The 16899-nt window shown below is 41.6% G+C and overlaps 2 protein-coding genes across 3 annotated transcripts in view; one reads left to right on the forward strand and one right to left on the reverse strand.

Moving 5' to 3' along the window:
* XPC (XPC complex subunit, DNA damage recognition and repair factor) overlaps positions 1 to 5294 on the reverse strand; it is a 41040-nt gene extending 35746 nt beyond the window's left edge. Inside the window, exons 1-2 of one of the 2 annotated variants that reach the window (XM_053599679.1) lie at positions 5122 to 5247; positions 4014 to 4064 (exon numbers count right to left, since the gene is read on the reverse strand). Coding sequence is in view for 1 of the 2 variants with exons in the window: in XM_053599678.1 (XP_053455653.1) it covers positions 5122 to 5221 (100 nt within the window). In the remaining variant the exon portion in view is untranslated. Of the gene's footprint in view, positions 1 to 4013; positions 4065 to 5121 lie in introns of both variants that reach the window. The other variant, XM_053599678.1, reaches the window with a different exon arrangement.
* A 139-nt stretch (positions 5295 to 5433) lies between these two features.
* Positions 5434 to 16406, forward strand: LSM3 (LSM3 homolog, U6 small nuclear RNA and mRNA degradation associated). Its single transcript, XM_053599852.1, has 4 exons — positions 5434 to 5512; positions 8321 to 8431; positions 11838 to 11933; positions 16100 to 16406. Exons 1-4 carry the CDS (start codon positions 5492 to 5494, stop codon positions 16178 to 16180), a joined length of 309 nt encoding a protein of 102 aa, XP_053455827.1. The 5' UTR covers positions 5434 to 5491; the 3' UTR covers positions 16181 to 16406.
* The last annotated feature ends 493 nt before the right edge of the window (positions 16407 to 16899 follow it).

The raw sequence follows: 16899 nt of genomic DNA on the forward strand, positions 1-16899 counted from the left end.
AATAATTCATTTTTACTAATCTAAAATTACAGGGTGTCAGAGACATCACCAAACATTTTTGGTTGGTTAAAAGGCACAGCTTTTACTTCTGTGTTTTGAAGAGAAAGGTAGAGGAGTTAAAAGGCACACAAGAAGGAAACAAAAGGCGGCGCCTGTGGCTCAGTGGGTAGGGCGCCGGCCCCATATACCAAGGGTGACAGGTTCAAACCCGGCCCCAGCCAAACTGCAACCAAAAAATAGCCGGGCGTTGTGGCAGGCACCTGTAGTCCCAGCTACTCGGGAGGCTGAGGCAGGAGAATCGCCTAAGCCCAAGAGCTGGAGGTTGCTGTGAGCTGTGATGCCACAGCACTCTACCGAGGGCAATAAAATGAGACTGTCTCTAAAAAAAAAAAAAAAAAAAGAAACAAAAACTGTGAACCCCCCCAAAAGATGTTTATAGTAGCATCAGTCATAATATCCAGACTTTTAAAAAAATATATCTGGAAGTCCAACCATAATTACTAAATAAACTACGGCATAATCACACAATAAAATTCAATCATCTTTTAAGACAAAAGAAAATGATAATATGATACAATGCTGAGCATACAAAATTTTTACAGTATGCTTTCTATTATGTAAAAATAAAAAACTAGAAAGAAATATATCATTATTTAGTGGTGGTTATTTCTGGGTGGTAGAAATATGGATGACTTTTTTATTCTTTGTGATTTTTTTTTGGGGGGGGGCAGGTCTCTAAGCATAGAAGCTCTTTTCCAGGACTTTTCAAGTTCCAGAGCTATCTAATATGCCTCCCAGCATCCTTGATTTCAGTATTATTTCAGTAGAGCAAGAATGACAACTGTAGTTTGGTCATTTATTAAGATTCACCAGGAACACCTGCATTAACCTTCCACAACATCTCACAACACTCAGAATAAAATGCAAAATCGTTGGCTTGATTTCCATATGGCCCCTAACTTGCTCCATCTAGCCAACTGGCCAAGCTCCTTTCGTTCTAAGAGTCTTTTTAATTTTCTGTTCTCTCTGCCTAGACTTCTTTTACCCGAGAATATAATGGCTCAAAATTATACTTAGTAACCGGCTCAAAATGTCACGTCCTCAGAGGCCTTACCTGATCGCTGATTCTGATTTAGCTGCAGTAACCTGTTTTATTTTCTTCATAACTCTTATCACCATGTGAATCTGGTTTGTTTGTTTGTTTGTTTGTTTGTTTTGCAGATTTTGGCCAGGGCTGGGTTTGAACCCACCATTTCCTGCATATGGGGCCAGCACCCTACTCCTTTGAGCCACAGGCACCACCCCAGTGCATCTGGTTTTTTAACTGGTTATTAGCTCCTCTACCTGCCCCACCCCCAAAAGATGATAAGCTTCACCAGAGCAGAGACTACATCTGTCTTGTTCACAACTATAATCCTGGTACCTAGAACAGTGCCTGGACAGCAGGTGCTCAATAAACAGCTGATGAAGGAATTAATGGATTACACCAATGAAAGCATTAAAATAGACAAGAAATAAGAAGAAATCAGAAATGCCCTACTAGAAACAAGGAAATCATGTGGAAGGCTGTTTCCTTTCTTCCCATCTGGTGAAAGTGACCAGAATTGCCTTCATTTGCATGCAAAGGGGTTCTGTTAAACCCAAACATATCTTAGTGATACCTGCAGCCCAAACCACAACTGCTAAGTCTATGCTCCTCCACCCAACCACAGCAAAGACTAACTCCTCAAATCCCAGAATCTGCCTTGGGAACTTATGGCTAGCTCTTCCGACTAGCAGAGTTTGAGCAAGCCTCGGGGCATTCTTACCTCTGTAGACAGAATGAAATGAGCTAGTCCAACTGATTATCTAACACGGGACCATGCCAAGACCGTACATGCCATCTCACTGAAAACTCACAACCACTTTGCAACCACTTACATTTCATACAGGAAGTTCAGAAAGTCTAATGTATTTGTCCAAAATAATTTACTTCATATATACAACTGCTAAGTATTAGAGCTAGCTATACCAAGCTGATGACCAGATGAAATGTTGATCTGAGAAGAATGCTACCCAGGCAGGTAGCATTTCCATCAATTAAAATTTTAATTTGTGAATTGCTACACATCCAGAATATACTCTGACTAGAATACCAACTCCCTTTCATAGCCCCCTGCTAAAACAATAACCACCCTTTAGGTAGCAGACCAAACAACTTCAGACAGCATTTCCCAGTCTCTCCAAACTTGATCATTACTTTGGAAGCCACAAATCCTTGTACCTTCTCCCAGACAAGAAGGAAACAAAAACAGTGAACCCCCAAAAGATGTTTATAGCATAATATTTAACACACTCTGCCTTGACTATTTTATATATACATGTCATGTCAATTCTAAGATCCTCCAAGATATCTCTGTCTTCCATGTCACCTAGCTCATGTACAGCACACAGTAGATACTTAAAAAGTTATTTGAAGGCCGGGCTCTGTGGCTCATGCCTATGATCCTAGTACTCTGAGAGGCAAAGGCAAGTGGATTTTTGCTTGAGCTCACAGGTTCAAGACCAGCCTGACCAACTGCAAGACCCCATCTCTAAAAAATAGCTGGGCCTTGTGGCAGGGCCTATAGTCCCAGCTACTCCAGAGGCTGAGACAAGAGAATCACTTGAGCCCAAGAGTTTGCAGTTGCTGTAAGCTATGATGCCATGGCACTATACTGAGGGTGACAAAGTGAGATTCTGTCTCAAAAAAAAAAATTAAAAAATAAAAAATAAAGTTATCTGATGGGAGGCCAAAGCAAGTGGATTGCCTTAGCTCACAGATTCGAGACCAGCCTGAACCAGAGCAAGACCTCATCTCTAAAAATAGTCGTGAGTTATGGTGGGTGCCTGTAGGCCCAGCTACTTGGGAGGCTGAGGCAAGAGAATTGCTTAAGCCAATGATTCTCAACCTGAGGGTCACGACCTCTTTGTAACAATGAAAATACATCCTGAATATCAGATATTTACATTACGATTCATAACAGTAACAAATATTACAGTAATGAAGTAGCAATGAAAATAATTTTATGGTTGGGGGTCACCACAACATGAGGAACTTTATTAAAAGGTCACAGCATTAGGAAGGTTGAGAACCACTGGCTTAAGCCCAAGAGCTGGAGGTTGCTGTGAGATGTGACACCACAGCACTCTACCGAGGGCAACATAGTGAAACTCTGTCTTAAAAATAAATAAATAAATAGATAAAATATTTATTGAGTTGGCATGGATGTTCATGCCTATAATTCTAGCACTTTGGGAGGCTGAAGCAGCAGGATTGCTTCAGGTGAGGTGCTCAAGACCAACCTGGGCAACATAGCGAGATCCCACCTCTACAAAAATAGAAAAATTAGCACAGGTCTGTAGTCGCAACTACTTAAGAGGCTAAGTTAGGAGGATTACTTGAGCCCAGGAGTTTGAGGTTGCAGTGAGCTATGATGACACCACTGTCTTCTTGCCCTGGCAACAGACTATGACCTTGCCTCAGAAAAAAAAAAAAAAGAAAAAAGAAATGTTTTTTATTAAGCACTTAATACTCAGCAGTCAGCTCTCCCAATATGTAGGTTCTGAACTTGTAGATTCAACCAACAGTGAATTGAAAATATTTGGGAAAAAAATAGAAAAAAAATACAAATGTTAAAAATATTGTATAACAACTATTTATATAGCATTTACACTATATAAGGTATTACAAGTAATCCAGAGGTGATTTAAAGTATACTATGTATGCATAGGTTATGTGCAAATCATTTTGATTTCAGTATCTGTGGGAGACCTGGAACAAATCTCCCAAGGATACCACGGGACAACTGCATACACGGGGATGAGGGAGGGAAGGTGGGGGAAAGGACAAGACAGGATATAGCAAAAAATAAAATATGCTTTCATGAAGCTTAAATACTAGGTAATCAAAAAGGAAGCAAATAAATTAAGCTCATTACAGACTGTGAAAGTAGCTGAGAGGATAATGATTGGAGTCCTATGATAGGAAGTACCTGGGAAAGACCACTTTAGATGGGATGCTCAAAGAGTGTCTGCCTTGAGACCTGAAAAAAAAATACAAGAATTCAGCCTGGCAAGAGTCATAGAAGAACATTCTAGGCAGAAGAAACATCAATGGCAAAGGCTCAAGGTGAGAAATAATTTGGCCTATTTCAGCAAGTGAAAGCAAGCCAATAAGTAAGGTATTTGGCAAAGAAACAAGTGGTAGGAGAAAACAAGAGAGGTAGTAGCTGCCAAACCATATAGCATCTTGTAGGCCATGGTAAGGAAGATGGATTCTATGTTTAGAGCAATGGGAAGCCACAGCAGGTTTACAGGAGGAACATGGCATGATCTTTTGTTGTTGTTTTTTTAAAGATCGTTTGGGTTGCTGGGTAGAGAACTACCGCAAACTGATGAGGGGAACCCAGGAAAGATGATGGTGGTTTGGACAGGGGCTCTGGCTATGGAAATTAAGAGAAGTGGACAGATTTGAGATACAATCCTGGGGCTGAACTGACCAAACTTGTTGATGGATTGAATGTGTTCATGTAAGGAAAAGGTGGCGTTTGCTTTAACAAATGGGTAAAGAGATCATTTACTGAGATGGGAAAAACTGGAGAAAGGACAGTTTTAAAGTGGAAAATCACAAGTTCTGCTTTGTCTATGACAAATATAAGATGCCTATGCTATATCCGGGTGGAAAACGCATGTGGATCCTAATCTAGAACTCTGATGAGACTTAGTTGAAGTTATTCTGGGAGTCAGCACACTACATGACTCTACGCCCCAGTCCGTCGGTCTTCGGGGTACACAAAATAACTACACTACCTCTCCGCGTTCAGCCCTTAGCATCTGCCAGGAGGCTGGACTTTACCCTGGGGGCGGTGGCGAGCAGGGAAGAGGAGAGCTTGCGGTCAGGCTAGGCTCCAGGAGAACTAAAGCCCACAGGGCGGTTGGGGAGGACTCGGACCGCGGCCAAACGGGCTGCCTCCCGGGACCACCGTCACGTTGTCCCCTCCGCCCCTCACCTTCCCCGCTGGCCTCCCGCCCCCGGCATCCGGGCCGCCTCCGCCTTCCAGCATCATTTCCTCACTAAGCCTGCCTAGGCTTCGCTCTCACCTGCCTCCTTCTCGCGCCGGGCCGTGCTCTTGCCCTTGGCCTTCTGACGGCTGGGTTTGCGTTCCTGCGGCTCCCCGCCCGCCGCGCGCTTGCGAGCCATGTTGCCAGGGAAGGACCCGCTCCACCCGGGAGGCGCCAGGCCGCCGGATACAGCCCAGAGCAGGCCCCGCCCCCGGCGCGGGGTGGGGGCAAGTCACGCCTCCAACGAAGCTCCGCCCAGTCCCGAAGGCCGCTGTGAAGGAGGCGGAGCAAGAAGGGCAACACAAATTTCTCCGTACTTCCGGTGCATTGTGCGCTTGCGTTTCCGGAAACTGGAAGCGCGTGTTCTCGTGTTCTCGCGAGAGGCGGGAAAGAGCGCAGGGTTTGAAACATGGCGGACGACGTGGACCAGGTGAGTGTGTTCCAAGGCCCTCGCCCCGAGCAGGTTTCCCACTCCCAGCCTTGTCCCTGCTCGGCTTCGCGTACCAGGGATGCTTTCTCCAAGCTCACGGAAAAGTGGCCCGTCGTGCCTCCTCTTTTTCTGGGTCCCTTTGGCCTAATCTATCCCGTACATCCCATGGCCGCGCCCCCTTCGAATTTTGCCTCAGGCCTGGCGATCTTTTCTTGTTCTAAGCTCGCCTGACACCTAGTTATTACTAATTATTACTCTAGTCGCTTCCTTTTTTTTTTTTCTTGAAGTCTGACCTTTATTTGCAGAACGGGAATAGTTATCCTTACCTGCCTCATGGAGCTGAAAATTTTTGGTAGAAAGCGTGATAATAGGGGGTTATTACCATAACTGCAACAATTATTTACTCTTTCAGCAAATATGTAGTGAACGTCAGCTTTATATGGGTAGACACTGTTCTAAGCAACAGGGACACTGGCATTAACATATAAGTGATCCTTGGCATCCCTTGGAGCTTATATTCTGGGAAAAGACATAAAAGTAGATAAAAATATGTAAGAGCCACAGGAACTGTGATGTAAAAGAAACAAGGGACTGGGGTGCAGAATCATATATGGTCTTACAAGCTTTTTCACCTGCTCTTCCCTCTTCTGCATATCTTTAGGGATCAAGCCACAATTTATTCAGCTTTGTACTGACATCTCTTTCATCAAAAAGGAATTCCCCTGCATGAAATAGTACTCGCCCCCACTGTGCTTACTCTGTTTTATTTTTCTTAATAGCATGTTTTTTTTTTTTAATACATGCATTAAATATTTGGCTCTTTCTTTAATGTGTATATTTCCCCCACTAGAATGTAAGTTCTAAGAGAGCGAGATTTTTGTTTGGTTCACTCTTCTGTCCTTGGGTTTTAGAACAGTGCTGAACTCAACAAATATTTATTGAGTGAATTAGATGGTAAGAAGAGGACTCTTTCGGGCGCTGCCCCGGGCTCAAAGGAGTAGGGCACCTGCCCCATATACCCGCAGTGTCGGGTTCAAACCCGCCCCCCCAAACCCCCACCCAAAAAAAAACTGCAAAAAAAAAAAAAAAAAAACAGAAGAGGACTCTTTGAAAAGACAATATTTAAAGCTACAGGATGAAAAAAGTGAGACAATGGGCATCCCAGACAGAGGCTTAAGTAGCAGTAAGTTACTGTAGTGTGTGTGTGTTGTTATAGTATTATAATTATTTATTTATGTGGCTCTTTACGTTAGAATGAGCTCTGTAACGTTGTAACCCAGTGGTTGGTTATCTGGTCTTATTTTTTTGTATTTTTTTTTTTTTTTTTTTGTAGAGACAGAGTCTCACTTTATGGCCCTCAGTAGAGTGCCATGGCATCACACAGCTCACAGCAACCTCCAACTCCTGGGCTTAAGCGATTCTCTTGCCTCAGCCTCCCAAGTAGCTGGGACTACAGGCGCCCGCCACAATGCCCGGCTATTTTTTGGTTGCAGTTTGGCCGGGGCCGGGTTTGAACCCGCCACCCTCCGTATATGGGGCCGGCGCCTTACCGACTGAGCCACAGGCGCCGCCCTGGTTATCTGGTCTTTTAACAAACACCTGTTGAACTCAGGAGGGTTAGGCAGCAGTTGAGGTCAGGTTTGGGGGGGGTTTCCCTCTCATCTAGCCTTTTGAAGCTATGCAGGGGTCCTCAAACTTTTTAAACAGGGGGCCAGTTCACTGTCCCTCAGACCACTGAAGGGCTGGACTATAGTTTAAAAAAAAAAAACAAACTATGTACAAATTCCTATGCATACTGCACATACCTTATTTTGAAGTTAAAAAAACAAAATGCGAACAAATACAATCACACCACTGCACGTAGCCCGCGGGCAGTAGTTTGAGGACCCCAGCGAGCCGGTTATAACTTTCCTCTACTGGCCTCATGTACTCAGCTGAAAAAGCTCTCCTTGAATAATCCTACTAACTCTATGGCTGCAACCATCCCTTCCCTGTGGATGACTCCAATTCATTCTAGCCCTGACCCCTGAAACCTATGTTTCCAACAGTTCTTTAATAATAATAATGGGAACCATTTCTAAGTATTTTCTATTTACCAAATACTATTTTAAATGCATTAGCTAGTTTATAAGACCTGAAGTAAGCTATGGCTTCCTCATTTTACAAATGAGAGAGCTGAGAATTAGAGATGGCATGATTTTTAATCTCAGTTCCTAAGTTTCAAATCAGATCCAAGGGTTGAATCCAGACTACTTTACTCCAAAGCCAGTGCTCTCAACTAGTATTCTTCTGTACTGCCTACTAATATAGTCATCTACCGGCCAGTTAGCAGCCTAAACTCAACCTGCCCTGGGCTGAATTCATAATCTTCCTTTAAATCTTCACCTCTGCTTAGTGTTCTGACTAGTGTGTGGTAGGCATTCAGTGAATATTTTTCAAATGATATCTGAGATAAAGTCCCTGAGACTGACTCCCTATAACCTGAAATTGGGTCAGGAAGTTTGGATTTTGATGAAAAAAAGTACAGTCCTGATTATTTTGGTGTATAACTCCTTCCTGTGTTTTTGTATTTTGACCCTCATTTATAAAGCACTTACTATGTGAGAGGCACTGTACTAAGCCTATATATATACAATTTAAGCCTCACAATAACAATATTGAACAGACACAATTGTTATCTCCATTTTACACATTAGGTGAAGAGAATTTAAGTAACTTACCCACTGTCATACAACATTGCAGTGATTTGAACTCTGCCTACACGATCTTAGTTCTTTCTGCATTAACTAAGCCTGTTTCTTTTATCAGCAACAAACTACCAACACTGTAGAGGAGCCTCTGGATCTTATCAGGCTCAGCCTGGATGAGCGAATTTATGTGAAAATGAGAAATGACCGAGAGCTTCGGGGCAGATTACATGTAAGTAAATTTATCAGATTACCTGTGAGATCAGATTGTGTGCTTGTCTTACCCACTCCCTTGAAATGTAAAAACTGTCCAATGTGAAATGGTGTGTTGAAATGTAGAAGAAAGGGAGAAAGTCAGCTATGTTTCTAACAAAACTGTATTTTATTAATAACACTATTTCTCAGGGCAGTGCCTGTGGCGCTGTGGGTAGGGCACTGGCCCCATATATTGAGAATGGCAGGTTCGAGCATGGCCCCGGCCAGCTAAAAAACAGCAATAGCAACTGCAACAAAATAAATAAATAAATAAATAACGTATTTCTCTAACTAGAAATGTGTTTATTATGGCACATTTCTATTCCCTACTTGTTTTCTTATGTTTATTTGTAAATAATGTTTTATTTGTCCTCCATTCTTACTTAACTTACTAACATATACACAAATATTTTTGTTATGAAAAGTTAAGCAGCATAGAAATATATACCGTAAAAGGTGAAGTACCATCTATGGTGTCAGGGTCCTCAAACTGCGGCCCCCGGGCCACATGAGGCAGTGTGATTGTAGATTGTATTTGTTCCCGTTTTGTTTTTTTAACTTCAAAATAAGATATGTGCAGTGTGCATAGGAATTTGTTCATAGTGGTGTTGTTTTTTTTTTTTTTTGTAGAGACAGAGTCTCACTTTATGGCCCTCGGTAGAGTGCCGTGGCCTCACACAGCTCACAGCAACCTCCAACTCCTGGGCTTAAGGCGATTCTCTTGCCTCAGCCTCCCGAGTAGCTGGGACTACAGGCGCCCGCCACAACGCCCGGCTATTTTTTGGTTGCAGTTTGGCCGGGGCCGGGCTCGAACCCGCCACCCTCGGTATATGGGGCCTGCGCCCCACCGACTGAGCCACAGGCGCCGCCGTTTTTTTTTTTTTTTTTTTTTTTTTAAACTATAGTCCAGCCCTGCAGTGGTCTGAGGGACAGTGAGCTGGCCCTCTGTTTAAAAAGTTTGAGGACCTCTGAAAGTGGGTTGTCAGCTTGGCGCCTGTAGCTCAGAGTCTGGGGCGCCAGCCATATGCACTGGAGCTGGAAGGTTTGAATCCAGCCCGGGCCTGCCAAACAACAATGACAATTACAGCAAACAAATAGCCGGGCGCTGTGGCCGGCACCTGTAGCCCCAGCTACCTGGGAGGCTGAAGCAAGAGAATCACTTAAGCCCAAGAGTTGGTGGTTGCTGTGAGCTGTGACACTACGGCACTCTACCCAGCGCAACATAGTGAGACTCTGTCTCAAAAAAAATAAAATAAAATAATAAAAAGTGGGTTGTCCTTTCTGTATATTTATACGTATATACAGGGTGGACATAAAGTTCATGTGCAGTTAAAAATAGTTTAGCATAGTAGTACACAAACTCAGGGACACCCCGTAGACGTCTGTGTGCATGTGCTTCTATTTGCAGTGTGTATGCTTCCTCTACCCAAACAAACGGATCTTGCTACACATATTTTTCAGCACTTTTTTTCACTTAATTTTCTTAGAAATCATTGATCTTGAGTACATGTAAGTCTTCTTTATTCTTCTTGATTTCATAGGCTACATATGTTAGAAGTGATATTTAGATTTCTGTTTTTCATTTCTTACTACTATAAATAATGCTGCAGTAAGCATTTCATATGTATTTCTTTGTTCATATCTGCAAATGTTTTCATAAAATTGGTCCCTAAGCGATCTCATTTGTTCTTAAAGAGTATACTGAAGGTGTTGCCCCACATTGATAATTTCTTTTCCTAAGCATACTGTTTCTCACTCTACCCTAAAGTGATTAAAAATCGCTAACATATTGAACATCAACTATATGCCAGGTGCTGTTATTCTAAGTGTTTTGTCTATAACATCTCATTTAATCTTTATAAGAATCATCAGAGGATTGATAACTAATTTTCCCTGCTTTGTAGCTGAATTAAGCGTAAGCTCAGAAAAGTGCAGTCCCTGCCTCAAGGTGACATAGCCAGTAAAGAGAGAGCCAGAATGTGAGTCTAGGTTCTGGGCAGTCTGATCTTATCCCAGCTCTTTAGTACTATGGTGCCACCTTCCATAAAACCTAAAGATGAAGAACCTCTGGGCTTGAGAAGGAAATGGGGACCTAGGAAGTCTTATACAGCTAGCCTTAAGGGAGCAGGAGCTCCAGGAATGGAATAATAGCAACCTCAGAATTGAGCTAAGTCTGTGGCACATGGAGAGACACCCAGAACAGACATGGGTGGAAGCTTCGGTTCCCTGTGTAGGCTTGTTTGCCTCTATACTGAATAGAATATTATTTTCTGACCCTCAATTAGACATTTTCATTCTTGTTAGTATGCCTTGCTTAGCAGTTTCCCGTATGACTGGTAGACTACTCTTATTTTGATGCTAGCAGGTGAACCATTTAATACTTTGCTAGAAGTAAACATGAGTGAGTTTTGAATCCAGGAGGGTCCCCTTTCAGTAAAATTTATGAACTTTGGAGATTGAGCCCACAGGTGCCAAACCTAAACCTAAGTCCTGGATAAGTGGACAGATTGTTGGCTCTACTTACTTTACCTTCGTGGTGTTTAGTCTCTTGGGTGCCTTTAGAAGACTGTAGCACCATCATTTGGGAGTTAGCCAAAAGAAGTTCATCTCCTTTACTGTATTTTTCTTGTCATACTGTTACAGGTAGAATTGAAAGAAGCCTACTGATGAGTGATGAATTTGATATTTTTTGAATTATTATATTGATACTGTAAATGATTAATGATATTATTATGTATTTATCTATTTTGAGACATAGTCTCACTTTGTCACCCTTCGTAGAGTGCCATAGCTCACAGCAACCTCAAACTTTTGGGCTTAAGTGATTCTCTTGCCTCAGCCTCCCTAGTAGCTAGGACTACAGGTACCCATCACAATGCGCCTGGCTATTGTTTTTGTTTATTAATTTGTTTAGCAGGCCAGGCCGTGATCAAACCTACCAGTGCTGAGCTATGAGCGCCCAACCAATATATTTTAATATAATTTATATTTTTTTTATTAATATTAAATCATAGCTGTGTACATTAATGCGAGCATGGGGCATCATACACTGGTTTTATAAACAGTTTGACACATTTTCATCACACTGGTTAACATAGCCTTCCTGGCATTTTCTTAGTTATTGTGTTAAGACAATTATATTCTACATTTACTAAGTTTCGCATGTAATATAATTTATATTTAAATGAAGTGACTGCCTTAGATAACAAGTAGGGTGTATATTTAGAAAATAATTTCAAGTTATTTTGGGTAAATTGGGGGGGCCATATAAACAGTTTTATGTTTTTATCAGGTTAATTTAGTTACTTCAGCTATTTGCATATTGTAACCCTTGTTCATTGTTTCTTAATTTGATTATTACATTTCTGGATCTCCCACTCCAGGCTTATGATCAACATTTAAATATGATATTGGGAGATGTGGAAGAAACTGTAACTACTATAGAAATTGATGAAGAAACATATGAAGAGATATATAAAGTAAGTCGAACAATTCTGCACATGCAACAGTGTGACACATGTTTGTGGGAAATAGGTGTAGAATGTAGCAATTAAAAGCAAGGGCTTTGGAGTCAAACAGACCTGGTTTCCAGTACTGGCTTGATCACTTCCTGCCTGGGCTTTGTTGGACAAAGGAATTAACTTTGCAGATTTCCTGTTGGTAAGCAAGAATACTACCACTTCCTCATCTGATTGCCAGATTCAGTGAGATACGACACTGCAAAGTGCCCTATGTGTGCTAGTGTGGTAAATTTTTTTTTTTTTTTTTTTTTGAGGCAGAGACGCACTATATTACCCTCAGTAGACTGCTGTGGCATCACAGCTCACAGCAACCTTCAACTCTTAGGCTTAAACAATTATCTTGCCTCACCCTCCCAAGAAGCTGGGACTACGGGCACCCGCCACACACCCAGCTACTTTTTTGTTGCAGTTGTCGTCGTCGTTTAGCTGGCCTGGGCCAGGTTCGAACCTGCCACCCTTGTGCATGTGGCTGGCATTGTAACCACTGTGCTACGGGTGGTGGATTTGAGCTAATACTAATATTTGAAACAAAAACTAAGAAATTTTAAAATATTTGTTAAAAAATCTATCATGTTATGGTAAGTAACATTTTTATGAATAGTAACTATATTTTCTAAAACAGTAGTGAGGAGTGTCTTTGTTTTATATTTTTACACTTTTTTAATGCCTGGCTTAATTGATGACAGCTAGATTCTCCTATCTTTTTTTCTGTCGTAGTATGTTATTGTAGTTGAAGAAAATCTGACAACACACAGGTAGTTGAAAAATAAGAGTATGTTTTTGTGGGTACTCACCTTTGATACTACATCCAAACTCCACAAGTGATAGTTTGTTGAAATTTAGTTGCAGTGTGGAATCTGGAGCCACATCATTTATAATAATTATGAACTTTTCATACTCTGGTTACATGAAGATTCACTGGTCTTCCTTGCACTTCTGGTAGCTCTTTCATTCGTGTATGATTTGGCTACATCAGGCACCAGTCATCGAGGAAATACTGATTCGCTGAGTTATGCAGATTATCCAAATAGTAACACATCTCATTGTTCAATATATTTTTTAAAGTCACATTTGTTAATGTCACTAATGATCTCATCAGGAAAGTCTTTAAGTATTACGTTAGGGAGCCAAACTCTGGCTCTTCTAGAGCATAGTGGTTAAAAAATTTGAGCTGAGATTTCAGGAATGCAGCAATTCAAATCTCGGAGCTCTTTTCATTTCATGCATAGCTTTATGATACTATTGTTGTTAGCTTTATGATAATTCACTGTATTGACGTGCTATAATTTATTTAACTCGTTTTCTATTGGACAACATAGCAATTATAGATGGACAGATAGCCATTTCCAGTCTTTTGCTAATACAGACTATCCTGCTCCAAATAACTTATCTTTTTCTTATTTGAAAATATTCATCTAGAGTAATTCCTATTTTCATTTCTAGAATGGGGATTCTAGGAGGACAAGTTCATGTTTCCTTTCTATGTTTAATGCCTATCTTAATACCTGACACATACATAATAGACACTCAATAGATGTTTGCATGAGTGAACTTCATTTTTAATCTCAGGCTGAATCAATTAGTTTCAGACAGAAAAGATTCTATTTCATTGCCAAGGATTGCAGATCTAAGCTTTGTCAGATATCATATGATACACACTTTTAAAAAAAATTCTAAGATTCACCACCGATAATAGAAAAGTTTTCTGATACTGAGTTTATAGCATACCTTTTTTTAACCTAGAGGACTGAAGTTTGCACACTGAACCCCTTGTGATAGACCGTGTCCCTTTCTTTGTCAAGAATTAAGTGTCTTTTACCTGATGTCCTGCCTGGGTGATATGAACAGACAGCCCAAGGTAGGAAACTCAACACATGGGTTGTTGAAAGTATACTCGTGGACATACTAGTTAATGTTAGCTGGGAACAATACCTACCCACCTCCAACACAAAGTAGCTTAGGTGGTTGATAAACTGCATCTGAACTTAGAGAACTATGAATAAGCTGTAAATTCTGTTAGGCTTCCCTGCCTGCATTATAACCTCATGTTATAGTGCGGCCCCGCCTTGGTGACTATGAAGCTCCATTCATGAAACTGTTATGAGAGATATTTGCGGAGCTTGGGGCATTTAAGCCAGAGCAACTCCTGCATCTACCTGGTAACGGAGCTGTCATTTGGGCAGCGAGAGAAGAGTCACTGGAATGCTGTAAAGACTTCCGATGAGAAACCTGCTGCTGCCTGGCTGGCACACTGTGTTTTCTTGGCACAGAGCTGTGTACACTAGTGTCAGCATGGCTGTCTTAAGTTTTGTGAGTTTGATAGTTGGGTTGCTCTGAAAATGAGCGATAGTGGGTGTTGTGGAACCCTGCTTCCCACACAGAACACAGTCATCTCCACTGCAAAGGAGACAGCCGGGGCCTGGGACCTCCATGTCCTTTGCAGTTCTTCCTGTCATATCCATATGTGGTCCCTTGTGTCACAGAGACCTATACACCCAGAAAGATGAATTATTTCCCCCTCCCACATCCACAGAAGCAGCAGGATAGCCACAGTAGCAAACTCCCCATCAGAAAGGAAAGAGGGAAGCATAAGGCAGTTACAGTCCCTCACAATGGCAAGTCCCACTGGAGGCGCGACCGCTCCCTGTCTGTCCCACAGTGTTTGGAACTTCTACTAATGTAATTAGGGTGTCCTGTATCTTTACTTGTTAAAAGTGGCAACACTAAGTGGGGTTGCAGAGTTTTCATGGCCAACTTTTTTTCTATGCTGGAAGATTCGAATAGTCAATGCTTTTTTTGGCCCAGGCTTATGAAACTTAGAACTTCATAGGTTTCTGATCTATCTACATCCAAATAATTCACTGGGCCAGTAACCACAAAGTTTTTTCCTAAGCGTAGTTACAGGACTCCTTTTTTTCTTTAGTTCCTCGCCTCTATTCTGCTCCCTTAATTAATACCCTATCATTGAGGCTGTTTGCTACCGAGAAGTTTGAGTGGGAAGACAACACCCTTAATCTGGTCTTTGCCTCAGGGCTGAGCTTGTTTACCTGACAAGTTTTACTGGGCCTGTTTTTCAAATCTCTTTTTCATACTTACCTTCTACAGCAGTATTTTTCAACCTTTTTTATCTCACAGCACAAAAAGTTAAAAAAAAAAAAAAAAAAGAATATACTTACCGTGCTTTGACACCCTTTTGAAAATAATATAATTCATGATCTTTAAAAATTTTCATCCCACACAGGTTGAAAAAACACTGTTCTGCAGTTTGGGGTTTAAAAGCCAGTGGCTTTTCTAACCCTGTGAATTCTGTTTCATCTCTGCTTGAAACCCATGTGGCTCCTGCCCGGGCTGTTCTCTAGCTTATACTGCTCTTTGCATTAGCTTGATAACAGCACCTGCTCACACTTGGCCTTCGCCAGCCTTCCCCCGGCCCCTAGGGGCTGTAGGTTTGGGAGGCCCTTGAACTACCCACCAAGTTTTAGCTAATATTTTTCTAAGCCTTAATAGTAGGATTTCAAACATTCTGTGTGTTTCCTTACTGTTTGAATCCTGCCTGCTAAGCCGATGCATCAATAGTTAGTTCCATGTGTGCAACTGCCGTAGCATGGAGAAATAATGGCTCAGCATAGTAGAAGGTAATGTCTTGCCCACATGACGGTCCTGGTGAGCTCTTAGGTTGGCACAGTAGCTTTCTTCCAGGTAGAAAGTCAGGAACCCAGGCTGCTACTCTTGATGCCTCTGCTGTCCCCTGAGTTCGTCCAGTGGTAGGGGAACGAACACGGGTGTTCATGGGGGGATTCCGGGTCGGCCTGTCACATCTCTTCACTGCCCATTGGCTAAAACTCAATCCAGTAGTTAGATCTGGTTGCAAAGGGAACGTGGAAAATGCAGTCAGGCTACATGCCTGAGAAGAAGAGGAGAATGAAATTTGGTGGGAAGACTATTCTGTGCTAGGAAAAGGTAACAATTAACAGATTGGTTCTTTGTGCTACAAAGGTAAATGATTAGTTTTTTTAGCCCCATTTTTTTGTGCGTCATGATAAATCCATTTTATTACATTTCTTGCACAGAAAAAAATACTAATTAAAATTTGTATGAATGTGTTCTGTATTTTTCTTTTCCAGTCAACAAAACGGAATATTCCAATGCTTTTTGTCCGAGGAGATGGCGTTGTCCTGGTTGCTCCTCCATTGAGAGTTGGCTGATACAAAGAATTTATCATCAAGGAAACTTTGTCCAAGTGCCGCTTTAAATGTGAAAGACATTCAAAGGAGAAACCTGCGTACATTTCTATATTAAGAAATGACCAAGGATTCTTCCACTCCTGAAATGAGTTAATTTGTAGATAACTCACAACTCCTAAAGCTAAACGTCATTTTTATTTTTCTCCAACATTGCCAATAAATGTGATCATCAAGGTCAGAACTTTTTTCAAAAGTTAGTTTGCTCTTTTATTCTTACAGTTTCTGAATTTTTCTTTAGATTAAATTTGATATTGTTAAGGCAGTTCTCCTATCTTGTGAATTCTTTAAAGTGAGCACATGTGTGCATTCACTTAGTGCAACTATGTTTGAGGCACCAGGTTGTGTTAGGAACTAGCGTTTTATCAGTATGCTTCCTGTCAACAAGTCTTCTAGGGAGGCAGTTTAAACCAAAACATCCTGGGCAGTAGGATTGATGCTAATGGAATAATGTGCACAGGGAAGAACTCCAGAGTAAGTATGAGGTTGGGGGTGGTGTGTCATTATAGACGTTGACATTGCAGTGGAAAGCATCGCAAAGCAGGGTTTCTCTCCTCTCTGGCTCGATTCATATCTAGGATGAGGCTTCACGTGCACCGTGTGGTTCAGCTTAGTCATACCTACCAGTGCTACACTTCATGACAAACCCTTTCTCCACTCTTGGATCATAAGTCATTAATGGT

This window comes from Nycticebus coucang, chromosome 8 (assembly GCF_027406575.1).
Source record: "Nycticebus coucang isolate mNycCou1 chromosome 8, mNycCou1.pri, whole genome shotgun sequence".
Lineage (NCBI taxonomy): Eukaryota > Metazoa > Chordata > Mammalia > Primates > Lorisidae > Nycticebus > Nycticebus coucang.

Excerpts from the sequence above, each read along its gene's own strand:
- LSM3 (XM_053599852.1), top strand. The coding sequence starts at position 5,492 with ATGGCGGACGACGTGGACCAG. Across the intron at positions 5,513-8,320 it reads TGGCGGACGACGTGGACCAG|CAACAAACTACCAACACTGT; the intron begins GTGAGTGTGTTC and ends TTCTTTTATCAG. Across the intron at positions 11,934-16,099 it reads CATATGAAGAGATATATAAA|TCAACAAAACGGAATATTCC; the intron begins GTAAGTCGAACA and ends TTTCTTTTCCAG.